The following is an 18,203-nucleotide window of genomic DNA, read 5'->3' as shown; positions in this document are numbered from 1 at the left end:
AGAGTTGAGGAATTCAGTATCGACGTCGCTGAAGACGTGCAGCAAGGGTTCTAGATGCGCCACGCACAGGTGGCATCGCCACGCGGGCCTGTCAAGAGCTGGCTTGTGGTCGCTAGATGGTGTCTAGTAAGGGATAAATCGCGAAATCCGACGTGGTTTTCCGGGTCGTTACATGCGCATTGTGCAGCATCCGGCGATGTTGAAGGGCTGGAGCGCGAGCGCCTGGGAGGCCGGGGCTAAAAATGAAGGGTAGTACGTGATGCTAAACCGATGGCGGATAGTTGCCTCAGCACTTCGGATAGATATCGATGTCTGGAGGGGGCGAGGCTTGCATGCATTGCATGGCGATGTTTTACGAGTACGAGGGCGCAGCAGAAGAACATGAGCCTCTTTTTGGTTAATAAGCACTGCCACACGGGGTGATCCTGCGAAATGGGCCGGGCGCTCGTTTCTCCGAAGCAATTGCTAATAACCCGCGGCATCCGGGCCGTTTTTTTTGTGTGTGATCAAACTACGGAGTACCGCCCGTCCTGCGCTGGTGAGTGAGTGAGGATGACGTATTTGGTGAGATGACACGAGGGCTACGAGATAAGATTGACATTGACTGCTATTCCTGGAAAAAGCAAAGCAATACAAGCTTAATGGGCGGCAGCGACGATTAGCGAGATTGCCTTTGGAGTTTTTTGCAGTCTCGCGGCTCCAAAGGAACGACAAACAAGCTTCTGGCAAGCCCTACCTAGGAGAACCCCATAAGGTAAGGAGTAAAATAACAGGTACCGGAGTAAGTACGGAGTAGTCCAAACTACCAGGTAACCTACGGCTTGTTGTGTGTGGATGGCCGGAGCAGACACGGACAAGCTGCAGCATTCCTCCTGAATGAGTGTTAGATGATGAAAGGATGCCAAATCATGGCTACTCGTATATATTTGTTATCTCTTATCTCTGGTTCTCAGCGCAGAATGCTCTCGAAGATAATGGCGGCCGGTGAGCGGCTAGCTGCCGGGATCGACGCACTGCAACCTCTTTCAAGGGGTTGACCGACACCAAGATGTGCGGTACTACTAGCCCTGATGGTTGAATTGCTGTCGAGCTCTATTTTAGTTGCGCTATCCCTTAGTAATAGCCCCTAACGCCTCAATTAGCAGCAAAGTTCAATTAATAGCACAACCAGGCGCAGGTTTAAAAGAAAAAAATCGCCAACTCCATGAACTTCTCCTTTAGGCTACTCGACCCTAGAACCTACCTCTCTCGTAGGACCTACCAACCCGGGCTTTAGGCTATGGAGGCATATGCGGAGCGTACCTATGCACTGGTACATATACCGTCAAGCGAGCAGGGTAACCTGCTGAGTTTAAACTGATACGAGTACTTGGTCCGCGAGAGGTAGTACTCGCATGTTTAAGTACCTTTGTGGGATGCCAGCTCACAGTCATATCAAAAAGATATGGGGTGCGTATCACATGAATAAATGAATTTGCTTATCGGCCGGATTCTCACATTCCGTTTGTTTGCCAGTTTGTGAGATGGGACAGGAAGCATGTATACGAGTATGCACTCTACTGCAGATGCAAGGTCCGGCATGCCAGCAGGATCCCGCGATAGCGGTGCGTGTTGTAGGTCAATATTGACTCGTAACAAGCACAAGCACGCAAAAGCACGTCTCACCCAACAACGCTCAAAGCAGTCCACGTGAATACTTCCTACAGACAAACCCCGTACATGTAACACCAGAATACCCGACGTGGGGAATTCCCGGGCATTGCTCGCTTTCCGCATGATCATTTTTGTCAAATAGTCGCTGGTGGTGAAATGAAAATGATTTATAAGAGGTTTCCACTCTGTGCGAGTTTGTGAGCCGGCGCTGGCCGATGTTTGACTCCTACTAGCTCTGCCCCCAACACTCAAGTGAAACAAGAAAATTAATGAAATAGTAAATGAAAATAATGGCCTTATCTTCGGCTTCACTCATTGCCGCAGGGGTTTGGCTCCATCCTGCGATAGAGGTTCGAGTTGTACAAAACTCCGCGGTGTAAAAGCCCGTGTTATACTTTTGGGCGATGTGTATGTGGTTGGGGGGGAATAAACGCCGTGCTGAAAACGCCGTGTCGGATATCGGAAACCGGATCGATAACTCATCCATTGCCTACTACCTAACTGTACAGCAAAAACGAAGGGGTGGTTGTTTGATTCCCCCAGAGCACTGATGATCTAATTGACTCTAGAGGGGGGGCGGTGAGATTCCATCTGGGTGACAGATCGGAATCGCAAAAAAAAGTATCAGTAACTTCGCGCCCCCATCGCATTGCGTCGCATTCCATCGGTACCAGTGACCGCCACTACTACCCCAAAGACAAATACTACTCGACTGGTAATAGAACAAACAGCTTCACCTTGTAATGGAGGTGCGGATGTCGGTCGGGCTTTTCCTGATTACGGAGGCCAGCGATGGCCGTTGCATACGCCATGACACAGAAGTATCTCGAAAAATGCGGCGCCATATTAGCAATTGAAGCGTGGCTTACATATGTACGAGCACCTACTACCTATCTACTAAGGTAGGGGGGCCAGCCAGGCCGTATTACAAAGGCCGCCTTTTGCGAGCACGATGATGTGATCTGCAAGGGCGGGAAGCAATTTCACGGGGATTGCGTGCCATCCAGGCCTTTTTGTTTTTCGTCTTTTTACATAAAAGGGCGTCGAGCTTCCCCCCTCGGAATTGGCTCGCCATCCCATCCCTACAGGAAACCCCCGAAACGAAGCCAGTGACGCATTACCCACCAGCCCGGCCGATGACACCATTTTTAGAGTTGTCTTGCTCTCGTCCCTGAAGTGGAGCAATTGATTTTTTTTTTGTCCAAAGTTGCTGGCTCTCTTTTATAAAAAAAAGAAATCTGCCCGTGTCCACATAAAGCGCCTCTTTCTTCCTAATCACCTCCTCCTCAATTGTGAAGAATCTCATATATATCCTTCGTGTTGAGCTTGTCTCGCGTCGCAAGATCGAAAGCTTTGAACCAACCAACGTCATCTCCACTCGGGCACTTTTGCACTCACGATTTCTTTTTCCAGGATCCCCCCGAGCTGCCGCAGATAAGATAAAGAAAGCAGACCCTGCATAAAAAAAGCAGCCCCTCCAAAACTCAGGGATCGATTGAGATCAACTCGGGTCTCTCTCACACCACCGCCCCAATTCTCATTCCTTCTTCACACACACACACACAAAAACTCAACACACTTCGAAAACCCCATTCACACAATGTCTCCTCCTGTGACCTCCGACCCCGTCACCACGCCCCAGCGGCCCCCGACCCCCGTCCACGCCTTTGGCACTCTGGCCGTCCACGCCGGCGCTCCCATCGACCCCGCGACGGGCGCCGTGATTGAGGCCATCTCGCTGTCCACAACCTTTGCCCAGTCGGCCGTCGGCAAGCCCGTGGGTATCTACGAGTACTCGCGGTCGTCCAACCCCAACCGCGACAACTTCGAGACGGCTGTGGCCGCCCTGGAGCACGCCCGGTATGCCCTCGCCTTCTCCTCGGGCAGCGCCACCACGGCCACCATCCTGCAGAGCCTGGCGGCCGGCAGCCATGTCATCTCCGTGTCCGACGTCTACGGCGGCACCCACCGCTACTTCACCCAGGTGGCCAAGGCCCACGGCGTCAAGGTCACCTTCACGCCCGAGATCGAGGTCGACATTGCCGAGCACATCACCGACCAGACCCGCCTGATCTGGATCGAGACGCCCAGCAACCCGACGCTGCGCCTGGTCGACATCCGCGCCGTCGCCTCCGTCGCCCACAAGCACGGCGTCCTCGTCGTCGTCGACAACACCTTCCTGTCCCCCTACGTCCAGAACCCGCTGGAGCTGGGCGCCGACATCGTCGTCCACTCCGTCACAAAGTACATCAACGGCCACAGCGACGTCGTCATGGGCGTCGCCGCCTTCAACAGCGACAACCTCAAGACCCGCCTGAGCTTCCTCCAGAACGCCATCGGCGCCGTGCCCTCGGCCTTTGACTCGTGGCTCGCCCACCGCGGCCTCAAGACCCTGCACCTGCGCGCCCGCGAGGCCAGCAAGAACGCAACCACCGTCGCCCACGCCCTCGAGGCCTCTCCCCACGTCATCGCCGTCAACTACCCCGGCCTCGACTCCCACCCCCACCGCCACATCGCCCTCAAGCAGCACCGCGAGGGCATGGGCGGCGGCATGCTGTCCTTCCGCATCCGCGGCGGCCACGCCGCCGCCGAGCGCTTCTGCCAGGTCACAAAGATCTTCACCCTCGCCGAGTCCCTGGGCGGCGTCGAGAGCTTGTGCGAGGTCCCCAGCAGCATGACCCACGCCGGCATCCCCCGCGACCAGCGCGAGGCCGTTGGCGTCTTTGACGATCTCGTCCGCCTGAGCTGCGGTGTCGAGGACGCCGAGGACCTCAAGAAGGACGTGCTCCAGGCCTTGGAGCTTGCCGTCTCCTTCACCAAGAGCACCAACGGCACTAACGGCACTAACGGCCTCTAATTCACCCACTCCCTTCTTCCTTTTTTTTCTTCTTATTTTTATTTTTTCTTATTTTCATATTTGGTCATTTGAATGGGTCATGAGCGTTTTCAATCAAACCTTATAGACGGTGGGAAAGCAGCGTTAAAAGCAGGTCTACCCAGAAGGGGGAAACCCAGGCTGCGATGGGGGGGAACGGGCGGAGGACAAAAAAAGCAGTCTTGGTGATGCATGATACGGCGTGTGAATGTGATTTTCCCGAATGTGGGCTAATCTATTTGTTATGCGGTTTTACTATTTTGGGCTTTTTTTTTGGTTAGGCATTGGGTGTATACAGACAACTATCAAGTTGTAGACAGATGAATGGGATCACGGATCGAATGCCTACTACAGATTTACAGTCACAGACTTTACATGTCAAATCGTAAAAAGAATGTTTCGCATTCTTCTATTGCTCAAGACAGTTTTCCTACTCCCCTTCGCCTCTGCCGTATGAAATTTGGAATCTCAAAGCAAACCCAAAAAGCTGTCCCTCCCCCGGAGTCGACGCGACGGCCACCATTGCTACGCCTTCCACAGATTAAATGCAAAGGTGACCGAATGGCATGCATCAGAGTGCAATATCCACGAGGTGAATCTTTGTAAAACAAAAAATGAAAGCAGTGAAAAAAGAAAAAAGGGGGAAACAAGGTTTAAAAAGCAAAAACGCGCGCAGCCATCATTATGCCCTCGATCATATTCGTCGTCTCGGGTTTCGTTAAGGGGGGGTGATATCACGTTTCTGATGGGAAACAAACAAAAAGTGTACTAGATAACAAATTGGGTTTACAGAGAAGCGAAGCCCCTCAACCAAAGCATCGACCCAGTGTCCTTCTTCATCCTTCCTAGATTGCGTACCATTACCGGGGACTGGGATTACCAGGAAAAAAGCCGGCGGCTCAGACTAGACTCAATGGCTCGTCACATCTAGAGAACGTATGCCATGAGGCCGGCGGCAGCCATGGCAAAGGCGCCGGTTCCCATGGGACCCTGGGTAGCGGCTGCAAAGGCGCTGGAGGTGCTGGTCTGGGCGGCGCTGCTAGCAGACTCAGGCGCAGTGGTGGTCGCAGCAGTGTGGTGAGTGGAGGCGGCACCCTTGGAGGAGGTGGTCTCAGCGGCCGCAGTGCTTTGGTCCAGGCTGCTAATCTCGGCGGCAGTAGGAGGGCTTTGGGTGGCACAGAGCTTCTGGATGTTGGACTTGCAGGCGTTCTGTCCGTCCTGGTTGCCGGCGTTGGTCTGGATGCAGTTGGAGAAGAGCTGCTCGCAGATGAAGGTGGGCAGGGTCTGGGTGTAGTACTGGAGACCGGGAGCAGAGCTGTTGGACGCGCACGTGCAGTCGTACGACAGAGTAGCCTGTGACGAGACAAGTATGGATCAGCGCATGTTCCCTGTTCCGCACAGAGATCGATCCGCGATTGCGGGCAAACCCACCTGGCTACAATCATTCTCATCGGCGTTGTTGTCGCAAAGAACCTGGCAGGTGTTGGTCTGGGCCTGGCACCACACGGCTAAAGTCATGATAATGTTAGCAACATTTTTTTCGCGCCAAACACGGTGAAAACAACAAAAGCAAACCCTCGCCCAGACGTTTGGCGTAGTTTCGCAGCAAAAACACTTCCTCCACGACCAAAAAAAAAATTCGGGGGAATGGCTTACCTCGCTGTTGCTGGGGAACAGTGTTGGGATCAATAGTCATGTTGAGAGAGCTCTTGTAGGTCGGGACCTGGGCCGACACCACAGCAGCGGCAATGGCAACGAAGATGGCGGAGGATCGCATTTTGAAGTCGGTTTGGCTGACAAACAAGGGTATCAAGTTAAGAGATATAAAAAAAAGGGCACAAAGACCACAGATGAGCAACTCCAAGAACGGGGGGCACTGGGGACGCGCGAGGCGATGGCTTCAGAGAAGACAGGCTATTATGCTGATGCTGATGCAGATGCGGTGATGGGGAGTTGAGAGAAGAGGAAACTGAAGCCCCGGTCGAGGATGCGTCCAAGTTATTCTGCTGGTCAAAGGCGGGAGAGAGGGAGGAAGAGAGAGGCTAAGGCTTGCCAGCTGTCAGGGCCGTCACCTAAATAAGAGAAAGCAAGGGCGAGGCCGACGACAGACCATGGGAAAGCGGCGACGGTTTTTTGATTACCGCTAGGACATGGGGCCAACGTGGTGCATGGCCTCGACTTTTTTTTTCTCTCTTTTTCTCTCTCTTTTTTTTTCTTCCTTCTTTCTGGGCGTCCTTTGTCTCTCGCGACGGCAAAGTACCGCCGTCCACATGCAGGTACCTCAAGTACCCCAAGTACCCCAAGTACCCAAAGTAGCTTGGGTACATGCGGCCCCAGTGCCTGAGATGCTCGCGCGGCGTCTGATAGGCTTGGGGACCCGTCAGGGCCAGACATGCACCAGGGTAGCGCCAATCACAGGCTTGGACGGCACCACCATGGCCGAGTTGTCCGTATTGACTAAGGATGGGGTTTCCGTCATGGTGGTGTGGGCATTTCGCATGTATGTACTCGTACTCTACTTGTCTCCTCCGTATCACGTATACGCAAAAAGGGAGACTCGGCTGCGTGTCTTGGTGATATCTACCTTGGTCGGTACTTTTACTTGGTGCTAAAGACGCGGGCTGCTACTGTGCTGTAGGCCGTACGCTCCGTGCAGCTGGCTTCGCATGGCTGAAGCTCTATCTGTCGTCTGCACAACGGACGTATCTTGATGTCATGGAAAGACGACGAGTAGCTGTGTTGCGCCGATTCACGTGGCCGAGGGCGTTCCGGCCTCTTGTTGCGATGTCTGTACTGTACCGTCCTCGTAGCTCGTACTGCGAGACAATTGATGCCTCGTGCTCCCTCCTCAACAGAACAGCGCTCCGTGTCCGGCGTTGCCATGGCGGCGGCTCAACTCAGTCTCGCAGGCGAGGCAACAGCAGCAGCAGCATCGTGAGCCCACCAAAAAGCACAATGTCGTAATGGAGGCGGTCGCTGTCACGGCTCTATTCCGTATCCAGGATGCGCGCCAAGATGCTGGGAGTCTTTAGTCCGTGGTCCATTTGCCCTGTACGAAGCGCTACTGGCACTCGAGCTAGCGGACGCTTTCTTCAGGGGGGCACGATGCGATGATGGCACGATAAGGATGGGGATGGTGAAGCATTGCAGTACAGTAAGAGGAATGGGGGATCCTGTTGCCTGTACTCGTACTTGGTCCACGGGAAGCGCCGCTGTTTGCAATTGAGTTCATGATGCTGCCAACATACTACAATTGCAAGCAACTGAGCCAACCATGCCCAGACCAGAGATGGTTCAGACTCGGTGGAAAATCAGTTTTTGCTCTAGCGACCTTATCCTCCAGCCACCGCCTCGGCTACGAGAATGACGATGCCGTCGTCCAGGACGAGTCTATGCGATGCAACACGAATAAAAAGAAGGTTAGGTTGGCTGTGGCACCCCCTCTCCGCCTCGTACGGTATTGTTCAGTACATGTGACCGTCGGAGACACTTGTTTTGTCTTTTCTTCCTTCGTCGGCTCCCTCGCCAAGAATCTTTACCTACGATAGTGCGCACTCTGTCTCAAGGTGTTTCTCCAACTTAGCCGCAGGGCACCGTCGTCATCGTTGGCACTGCGACCGAGTACGAGTATCTCCGTGCCAGACCTGTACTCGTACATTGTGCTCTCAACATCACCAGCGTGTCATCGCAGAGCGGGAGCATGTCATGCGGCAGCTTCAACGTTACCAAAGGGGGCCGTTTCAGCGCTGCTCTGCTTCTGCTTCTGCTTCTGCATCAGACCGTACGCAGGGCCTGGCCATGTTACTGTAGTGCCGCGTTCCCGTTGCGTGTGTGCAAGTACAAATACCTACGTCGGTTCCGCACCAAATTATTGCAAGAGACCTGCCACGCAACGTCGGCGCCCACACTTGCCGCGGGTCAATTCGGCATCCTCTATCTGATCCGCGACGGCTTCACTGCTGACGCCCTCATTTCCCTTTGATTTTACCCTGACCTCAACGGGGCCGGTTTGCCGTAGCAAAAGGGAAAGAAGAAGAAAAAGCTCCCTCCTTGGCAGAAGAAAATGGAAGCTCCCGCCACAAGCCAGCTGTAAGCTCCGAGGGGGCTCGCCAATCACAGACGCCAATTGCGCCCCGCAACTCGTGCCGATTTCCCCTGGGCCACGCTTGCAGAGACTTGGCGATACCTGACAGGGGTCAAAGGTACATCTGCACGAGCCTGAGGTACCTCGTAGGCACTCTGGACAGGCACCTTGCGCGCCGTCCCTGGATTGAACGGGGCCCGGCCACGACCTATCGCAGAAGCCGATGAAACCTCCTCAATTCAGACAAGACGAGACACGACCGAGTCACCCACCACTTCAGCCTGTACTTGTACTGTACTGTACGAGGGCTCTACTGTAGCTCTATGACTCCATACGTGTACTCGTACACCACCAGCTGGTGAGATCTGCCCCTAGCCTAGCAGCCGTCTCTGCATGCGATTAATCCCATCGGATGTGTGTGGCTGGACATTTGTATCTGTGGCCCTACGCCTCAACACCAACGCATCTGCAGTTGCATGATCGTGATGTCTTTCATCCTTCACCTTTCATCTTCTGCGGCCAGTCATGCAACTGTATAGTACTAATGCCTAGTTTCCAATACTATTCCGTTTGGCTTTCCGTGCCGGCTCCTATCGATGACCGCAAATTATGCTGCCGTCAGTGCTGTTTCGCGCCTTGCAAGCGTCCCTCATTCCGGCACTCCAGAGCCGAGCGGTTGGCCTCCTCTTTCCACGGCTCCGACCTGATGGGCTCTGCTCTACGGAGTATTGGTTCTCGTCTCGAGACAGAATCTCGCTAAGCCAGCAAATTGCCTTCTCCTGGTGGCCCTCGTCATGTCTCTCCTCTTCATCGTATCTTCGGCATGCTGCGTACGAGGACTCGTATATACCTACGTGTAAGAAGAGGTCGGGCGCAGCCAGCTGTCCGGCCTCTTCACTCCACTCTCCTTATTTCAACCAGAGAGGGTCACGGGGCCAGAGGTCGACGCCGGCCTTGTTGCAGCTTGTTATTCCTCATGCATTTGTCATCGGCAGTTAATTTCCGTTGTTTGCCTCACGGTACAAGATGCACCGCGGTTGAGGTTGAGGTTGAGGTTGAGGAAAGACGCCTTTGACACCCTTCCCTGCTGTGTGCTCCGTGACACCAGACGAACCCGTGCAGCATCATGTGTCGGTTTCCGTGCGTATTATTTGATGAACCTGCCAGCGCGTTTCACGCAGGTAATAATGGAACGGGCTGGTGCTGCCCCCTGATAGCGATGGGAGTTTAGCCGTTGTGAAGATAAAGCCTCTCTATCTTTTATCCGCCTGCAAGATGCCGCTAGTCGCGGCCGCCATCCGCCACTGTCCCCACAAATGTACAAACGAACGGCCATTCCCGCTGCAGCTTGGGGAACGTCTTTTTCTTGGGAAACGCTTTAGCTGATGCTGATGCTGATGCTGATGCTGACTTGAGCCTTGCACATGATACGCTTCTCTCGTCGTAGATGGTCCCTATCGGTGCGTATTTAACAGTCTGTCGATAGATTGCCACTGATATTGGAGCATCTTCATGTGTCATCTATTCATAACGGCCTTGATTGTATGTACAATACTAATACCACTTTACAGCTGTGTCGGCCGATCCACCATCGAAAGACTTCACAGGTCTGATTTGTTTCTTTTTTATTATTCTGCGCAACAACAACTGTCTGCCATTCAAGAACCATGTCCAACTTCTACATATTCCCTCTCGTTGAACAGCTATATATCGCATGCACCACAATATTCTCCAAATGCTGCCCCCACGCTCTCGACCAAACTCCAGGGTAGGCCATGACACGAGAAAAGGCCCCGATAAGATAGCGAGCATCTCCTGGGTAGCGCCATCGACGCTAAGACTCCCGAGCTGCATCAAGTCATGTCATCGCCAATCAAGTGAGCCTCGATATATGCAAGCTGTTTATTTACCATCGCCGCAACAGTCCTTCAACTCGCCAAACTAGCTGCTGTTTATCCTCACCCGCCGGACGCTTATAGCTGTGCATTTCCTCCCTTCCAGGCCCAGATGCATCCCGCTCTGGCCTTCAACCCCCCGCCTCCAACCCGCCAGACGACGCGATGAATCGCCTGCCTCCCGAGATCGTCGACGCCATTCTGCTGCAATGCGTCGAAGCAGGCCCCAAGAACTCTATCCTCGACCTTCGTCTCGTGTGTCGAGCCTTTGACCGGATCCTCAAGCCTTACGCATGCCGTACTCTCGAGCTTGAATTCTCGCGCCTTAGCAAGACCAGCCGACTTGGCCGACCTCGGACCGATGCTTTGCAGACGGTTGGGTATCACTGCAAGAGCCTCTACATCGACTTGATGGTTCTTCGCGATGAGAGTAAGATTCGAGGATTGATCAACGGGGAATCCGCTTTGGCTAACTTGGCTCCTCGTCTGCTAGTGGAAGTCGACTTTCTAAACACAGTCTTTGCCCGCGTTCCTTGGATGATGGACTTTTGCCAATCCCTCCAAAACCTCTACTGCATGGGCGAGATGTCGTTTACCGAGCAGGAATACTACGACGCTATAGAGGCTTTGCTCTTCAACTGCCGTGAGGTTGAGCGGCTGCGACTGAGCCTACCATTTCAACTAGTCGGCCGTCACTGTAACGCCGCAACCATCATCCTCGCCAATACCTTCAAGGCGCTGGCTTCGCGTCCAGAAGAAGATTCGGCTTCTATGAAGGTTCTGGTACTGGAGAATGTCACAGATATCGCCATATGCCATCTATGGATGAACCCTAGCGATGTGATGAATATCATGCGCACTGTGACCATCTTGGAGCACCTAGTGATTGCGCTCCGTCGGCACGAAACGGACCCGCCGCGTGTGAGCATGTTTGGGTCGTGCTTCTGGAACATTATTGAGCACGCACAGCACCTGGCAACCTTGTGCATAATCGGCATGGAGCATGACGATAGACCCCCTCGAGGACTGAAGCAGACGAGGTTCTACCAGATGCCAGTTGATGAGTGGAGAGCACGTGTGCTGCCGCCTCCTCGCATCATGCTCGAAAATCTGACTTGTCTGGAGCTGAAGCGAGTAGAAATCTCTCCAGACGTATTTCAACGGTTTGCCGAAGCATTTGGAGCCCTCATGGAGGAGCTGTACCTCAACGAAGTGTACCTCAAGACGGAGCAATCGCGCGACTGGAACGAGAACTCTAAAAAAGTTCTGTGGGTTGGCATCGCTAATCAGCGGCCCGAAGAGGATGACAGCTGGATGGCCATGATGCTGCGCTGCACCATGCCTAATCTACGCATCTGCCGAGCGTCGTTCCTCGCCTACGACCTCTATATCCGGGAAGACGTTAATACCACACCTGAATTTGACCTCGTCGACCCTTGCGGCATCGCTCGCAGCCTCTCCCAGCGTTTCGTTGAAGTTGTCATGGGAATTCGCCAGCCTCTCACACCATCTGGAGAGCCTGTCGAATACCTGCCTCAAGACTCGAGAGAAGATTATCTCCTCCACCGGCTCACAGACAGACCGGAGGTTGTGCGAGTGACGGACTATGATACCAACGCGTATCAGACTGCCGTGGAAAACACCACGTCAGGATGGCAGAAGAGCATCGACGGCGTCTTCACAAACTGCAATCCGAATACTCTCGATGAGCTGCATTATATTGCCGAGACGGCGTGTCAGGGTATGAATGAGATTCACAGGCGCCGCAATGAGTGGACGGCCGGGAACAGCCTGGCGAACGAGTATACGCATAATTTGTTGACAGGAGTGGATGATCCGTCTGCCCAGCTGGAGTTTTTGTCTGAGGACTAGTCTTCTAATGATAGATAGTTTCATGGTCATGTTGCTTCTGGTAGCTTAGGTTTGCTTCTGCATAGTATCGGCGTCAAGGGACGGAAATGGGATGGATAACATGGATCTTTTTAAGCTTGCCACAATGCCAAGGAGGGAAACACGCCTGCTTGGTATGTTGGATTTGTTGGCGGTGCTGACTGCTGAATAATATTACACAATCGTTTATGAGATGACATTGTCATATCAAAGCAGAGAATTTCATTATATCGCCCGAAATATGGGTAAAGCTATGTACGGACATGTTGCGAATTGTTGATATTATTTCCTGTGAAGATCCGATGCCTCTGAGCCGGGAACTGAAAAATACTGTGTTATGGACTTTGATCGTCCATTTGACCTTGAAGATTACGAAATAAAGTCGGCGTTTTGCAAAATTGGCATGATTTTGCTGGATTGAATGATATTTTGTATATCGAAATGACTCTATTCATCTCTCGAAATTATATTTAGAGTGGGCTCATGGTGTCTCTCTATTTGTATAGGATAACCATATACCTTCTCCTTCTACACAAGGGCGGAAGATTAAGGGAGAAAGCCGAGCTGACTTCACAAAGAAAAACAGGGAGAGGGATGAGTGCGATACGAGCTCCAAGAGCACTTAACCAGCTGCCTAGCTAGGGAGAATGCAAATAGCTGCAAAGTACATGCGAGGGAGCTGGAGTTTCTCACCTAATCATGTCTCGGAAGTTGCATCTCCGCAGCATCACCCATCATGTTATCATCGATATCTCCGATCCGAGGCGGCGTAATGTGAGACATGACTTATAGAAAAGAAGGTGCAAGCTGAAGTTGATAAACAAAAAGTACATGTATATGTATACACATATATGACAAGGGCGTGTGCGCGCCTTTCTTGTTTGTGTTCACCCACCTCTCTCTCCTATCTTTACCCCCACGATATAAACGTGTTTTCTCTCATTATCTGAAGAGGAAAATCCTGAGGCTATAGCCGTCTATCCTGTTCTCTCTTGTACCTGTAGCCATGCTTCTATCTAAGCTTCTCTTCTGGGCTTTGGCGACATGTGTCGGCGCTGCTCCCGCTGAGGAGATTCCCGTGGCACCCCTTGTTAGTTTCCCGTTTCTTATTGTATGAGATTAATGCTACTTATTCTCATGTTAACAAGATGATGCCAAGGTAACGCTGTATCGCGATCTTGGTTGGACTGGAGATCAATTTGATGTACGGAATAGGAACACCTGCATAAAAGTCATGGGCTCTCTGTATGTACTTCTCCAAGACTGTATTGGAATCCAAGCCCTTGAGGTGTCTGACTTATGAGATGAAGCTATGGCCATGTGCAGTCCGCGAAACTGTGGCCAAACTCGCCCCCTAATAGGTTTTGCACTCTATATTCGTGGGTTAAACCAAATATGCGGCATCATTCTTTTCTCGGCTAACATGATGTGTCTTTTTTTCTTGTTCCCACCAGGACTAATAGCTGCGAAGAGGGCACTGCTATATTCTACGTTACTACATCCAACAGTCCCGTCAATATCCGCCGTAACACTGATGTACGGTCGGTATTCTGTAAAGAGATTCATAAATAATATCTGGCCGGGACGGGTGGCTTTATGGCCAACGTACTACTATGGGCGTTCGTTGTTTGAGGATGATAGGGGCACCAATCTCCCCGATTGGCGGGGTTGAAACGAGGGAGAGAGCAGTTTGTTTATCATGAGACTCTCCTGGAATGACATGGCTTTTATGAGAAGATGAAGAGATGATGATGATTCAGTGTACTCTCCCAAATGTCAGGATGTACGACTCAATTCTGCACCACTGTAAAAGTTGGATCTTAATAGTTGCATATAGCCAAGCGAATATCTGCATCATCTCCGCAAACAACTTGATCTGTCCATTTCCTTTAGAAATATTCACTAAACTACATAACTATGATCTTGTACGGTGATGTGTAGAGGTGGGAGAGGAGAAAAATGAGGGTTATACGCATGTCGTGTCTCGGGTGCCAATCAATCCCGATCCATGATCATCTCCCGCATAACGTCATCCAAGACAAAGGGAGCAAGAGGTGCTCGACTCGGAAGAACCGCAGCTTATAAAGTCCGCTTGCAGGTATGCGTAGCTCGCATTCCTATGCCAAAGACATTGTCTCTTCCTAAGTATAACGGTCACCAAGATAGAATAGCCCCTTTATTTCCTTTAAACAGCCGCTGCCATGTATCTCTCTCAGGTGCTTTCATGTGTTCTAGCTGCATCCGAGGCCGTAGCTGCTGCGGAGTATGTAAGTGTATCCTCAATTTATGGCAGAATGTTGCATCCTTTTATAGTCGTAGTCACTGAATAAAGAGGCAAGGCATCATTGCATAGCGGGCGAGATCTGTCTGGGGTTAGGCTGGGTATTTGGTCCCTCAACGAGTGCTTAAGACTACCAGAGAACGGGTGATTGAAACTATGGTTCTTTTATTCCTACGTCTAATGAGCACCTACTAATGGATAAGGACTGAAAAGATACGGCCATGTTGCATCGGGACAGACGTATGGGCCGTTTCCTGTAATCTGCACTTTATACTCGTGAGTTTCGATATTCGGCCGACAATATGTTATTACCTTGCGTCTCTTTTCTGTAGCTAATATCATGTGGCTCAAAAGCGATGCTAATTGTACCGCTCCGCACATCGAGTTATTCGCAAATACCAACAGCCCTAGGAACTTTGCAGGCCTGACGAGCCGATCAGTGTACTGCAAGTATCGCTAGAAGCGGACGGCCGCGCTGTCGCATCCCTTGTAAGGGGTTTTTGCATTCATTCCTATGGAGGGCTACTTACGGTCACTGTTACTTTGAGAGAGAGAGAGAGAAAATGGGTGTAGCAAACTGGTGTGCATACTAGTAGTATTGGGGGGGAGGGGGGAGCTTTGACGAATGAAGTGGAAGAGGCAAAGACCTGCTACATACTTCAACATATTTGACATTGATGTCAAGTATCTACTGGCTATATGAATTGAGTCTAATGTTTATTCAGCTTAGACATATTCTCTGTGGAATTGATTGGCCTTATATGTCCATGTCACTTGTCGGCGCCCGGTTTCTTGGAGTGACAGCAATGAAGTTGAGTGGACAGGAATTAGAACATGAACAACGGACAAAAGAGAGTGGAAAGAAAGGGATTAAATACAAATCGCTCGCCAAGTGAAAAATAGTCAGTGTGTTGGTGGAACATTCCAAGAGAGAATACATGGCGCGGACACTCCAATGATATGTCTCTGGCGGCCAGTCAACCCCATGGAGCCTTGTGACTTGCATCTCAGATATCCTGGCAGAACGAATGACGTGTGAAACACAGAAAGAGAATACTGGGCGGCGTAAATCTAGAGTACTAGGTATATATATGTCACATGCGGCCGTTCGAAAGTGAAAGGGGTTTTGCGTTCTTGATTGCAAATTGTGGAATATCTAGAGTCACTTATATCTTCCTCGTCACATCCAACAGCAGATATGCATCCAAGTCAGTTACTTCTGGGTATTGTAGCCTCTGCTACAGCTGCAGTTGGCCTCGGCATCCCCATTGGTCCAATCGTGAGTCTTCTCTCCTCTCTCCGATTCCTCAGCCGGTGTCAACATGCACATACATACACACATCTCTATTGACATGAATCAACAATTTGAAAAGGCTACAATCTATTCTGAGCCAGACTTTCAAGGCGAATCCCATGTCATAAACAGACTCGACGATTGTGTGCAGCTCCCTGCCAATGTGTATGTTGTCCTCCGCCAGACCTTACAGTTATTCATCACATCAAAGTCCTAACAAGTCCGCAGTATCGGCCATGTGAACTCGGTGAAACTCGAGGTGCCACCGAGCCCCTATTATGTTTCCTGCACACTTTTCTCGTAAATCTTTGCCTTGATTCCTTAACCAGCTCCTTGTTCCCCTCGACACCTTTGGCTAAATCTTTGCCCTCAGGAACGATTACTGCAGGAATCCGGGAGCATCGGCCATCTTTTACGCCCTGTCATTATTTGAAAACAGCGTCCTCCCTGATCCAAAAGTTCGGTCGGTTTCCTGCACGATCTCTCGACTTTTGCCTTGAGTGTTGAAGGTAGGGTTTGGCGGTACTCGTGACTGATGGATTGCTTCTATGTTTTATGGATGGATTTGGGAGAAATGTAACATCTCTCTTGTATGGAATGATGGATAGACTTTTGTTATGACTTTGTAAAGCGTGTGCCGAGTTGTCTACACCATATTAGCCGCGGAGGCGAGATACGCCTCGAGCTATCTATCATTCATTCATTCTGCCTTACAACATGAGTTTACGCTCCTTCGACGTTGTGTTTCATGCAATCAGCAGGTTATTAAGCTATGGAGGACGACTTTCAGTTCTACAGTCACAAAGACGAAAAAAAGAGACCAATTGTACCGCATGTATGGATGTTGTGGATGCAAAAAAAGAAATGGTGATTCCGCCCGGGCTCGAACCGGGGACCTTTTCGGTGGCGTTAAACGTGTTAACGAAATGTCATAACCAACTAGACCACGGAACCAATCGTATTTCATGCTGAATTGGACGCTATCCCAGATGTTATTCCTACGGCCGTCAAGGTTTGAACAAAGATGGTTCAGCTTCGTAGCAACTGGGGTGTCATTTGATGCCCATCAGACGAAACATACAACTCGTATCATCATTCAGCACACGATGCTCTTTTTACACACTCCCAACCTCGCTTACAGTTGCTTCGGCAGAGCTTTGGCTTTGCTCGGGTCTGAGGCAGCTGCACGGGGTCACTCAATCCGATACAATAGCCCCCAAACTTCAGCCCCCGACTCTTCAATCGTCCCCTCGTTTGTGAGTGTTCATCTAGTTTGGTCTTAAACTTGACTTCTTCTACACGTCATCTGCGCAACGCACACGAGATCCTACACTCGGATCATCCCTTGATACTTGACACACTCACGACTTCGGAGCCGGCTAACACAGAGGCCACAGAGAAGCCGGTGCGATCTGCCTTGGTCGGCGATGACTTCTGCAAACTTGACTGGAAGAAGCATGAGGATTGAGGGGCAAGCCGGCGCTTGGATCGACTAGCAGTGGGTGGTGTGCGGCCAGCTGAATTCACAGCTGCTGGCCGTGACTAATTGGCAGCATCGAAGCTGTTGGGTGAAAGCCCGAATCTCTTCGGCGTTCGTCAATGCCAACTGCTACTGCACACTTGGATGCTAGCGTAAAGTGTAACCGGGAATCGAAAAGAAGGCTCGGGCATTTGAATGTTGCCGAGAGGAAGAAGAGGCCCATAGGGGGGAACGGAAGTCCATGACCAATTGCTCATTCTTGCTGGCGTCCGGACGTTGTGGTGTGGGATGGCGAGACGAAACAAGCATCATCAATCTTGCTCAAGAGGATACGAACTGGATTCCCCCATCACGCGTCTCGGTGCAATATTGCCTAATGGTTCGTGTCAGCATCCATCTCACCTTGCTTCAATAGGCTCAAGTTGTCTGATCAATCACAAAAATCCCCCTCACACGCTTTGCGCAGCTGGAGAATCCAACACGCGACATGAAACAGTAAGCTGGGTGCCAGCGTGGCTCACCGACGATTCCTCAACGAACCTTGGGCTCCTTCGGGGAGGTTATAGCTTGAGGCTTACCAGTATTATCCAAGAGGCTCTTACGCTCACCAGCCAATGGCCGGCTTGCTTTCCAACTTCTCTAGATGCAGCTCTTGAACGCCGCATTCCAGAGCTTGCGTTAGGGCCGCTTCATCCTTCCTGTGGTTTCTGACAGACCACACATATGAGAAGGGCTCTGATTGGGCTCGAGG

At 51.4% G+C, this 18,203-nt stretch overlaps 3 protein-coding genes across 3 annotated transcripts; 2 read left to right on the top strand and 1 right to left on the bottom strand.

Annotated features, from left to right (window-relative positions):
- Positions 1-3,253: 3,253 nt before the first annotated feature.
- On the top strand, positions 3,254-4,510 carry Triagg1_8796 (uncharacterized protein; the record flags this gene model as incomplete). The annotated part of the gene is made up of 1 exon (XM_062903681.1): positions 3,254-4,510. One exon carries the CDS (start codon positions 3,254-3,256, stop codon positions 4,508-4,510), a length of 1,257 nt encoding a protein of 418 aa, XP_062752268.1.
- A 945-nt stretch (positions 4,511-5,455) lies between these two features.
- On the bottom strand, positions 5,456-6,305 carry Triagg1_8795 (uncharacterized protein; the record flags this gene model as incomplete). Its single annotated transcript, XM_062903680.1, has 3 exons — positions 5,456-5,881; positions 5,960-6,036; positions 6,185-6,305. The coding sequence occupies 3 exons, from the start codon at positions 6,303-6,305 to the stop codon at positions 5,456-5,458; spliced, it is 624 nt and encodes a 207-aa protein (XP_062752267.1).
- A 4,367-nt stretch (positions 6,306-10,672) lies between these two features.
- Positions 10,673-12,379, top strand: Triagg1_8794 (uncharacterized protein; the record flags this gene model as incomplete). Its single annotated transcript, XM_062903679.1, has 1 exon — positions 10,673-12,379. The coding sequence occupies one exon, from the start codon at positions 10,673-10,675 to the stop codon at positions 12,377-12,379; it is 1,707 nt and encodes a 568-aa protein (XP_062752266.1).
- Positions 12,380-18,203: the final 5,824 nt, after the last annotated feature.

The sequence above is a fragment of the Trichoderma aggressivum genome (genome assembly GCF_033847375.1).
Source record: "Trichoderma aggressivum f. europaeum strain CBS 100526 chromosome Unknown scaffold_045, whole genome shotgun sequence".
NCBI lineage: Eukaryota > Fungi > Ascomycota > Sordariomycetes > Hypocreales > Hypocreaceae > Trichoderma > Trichoderma aggressivum.
This window is presented reverse-complemented; position numbering and strand designations above follow the sequence as displayed.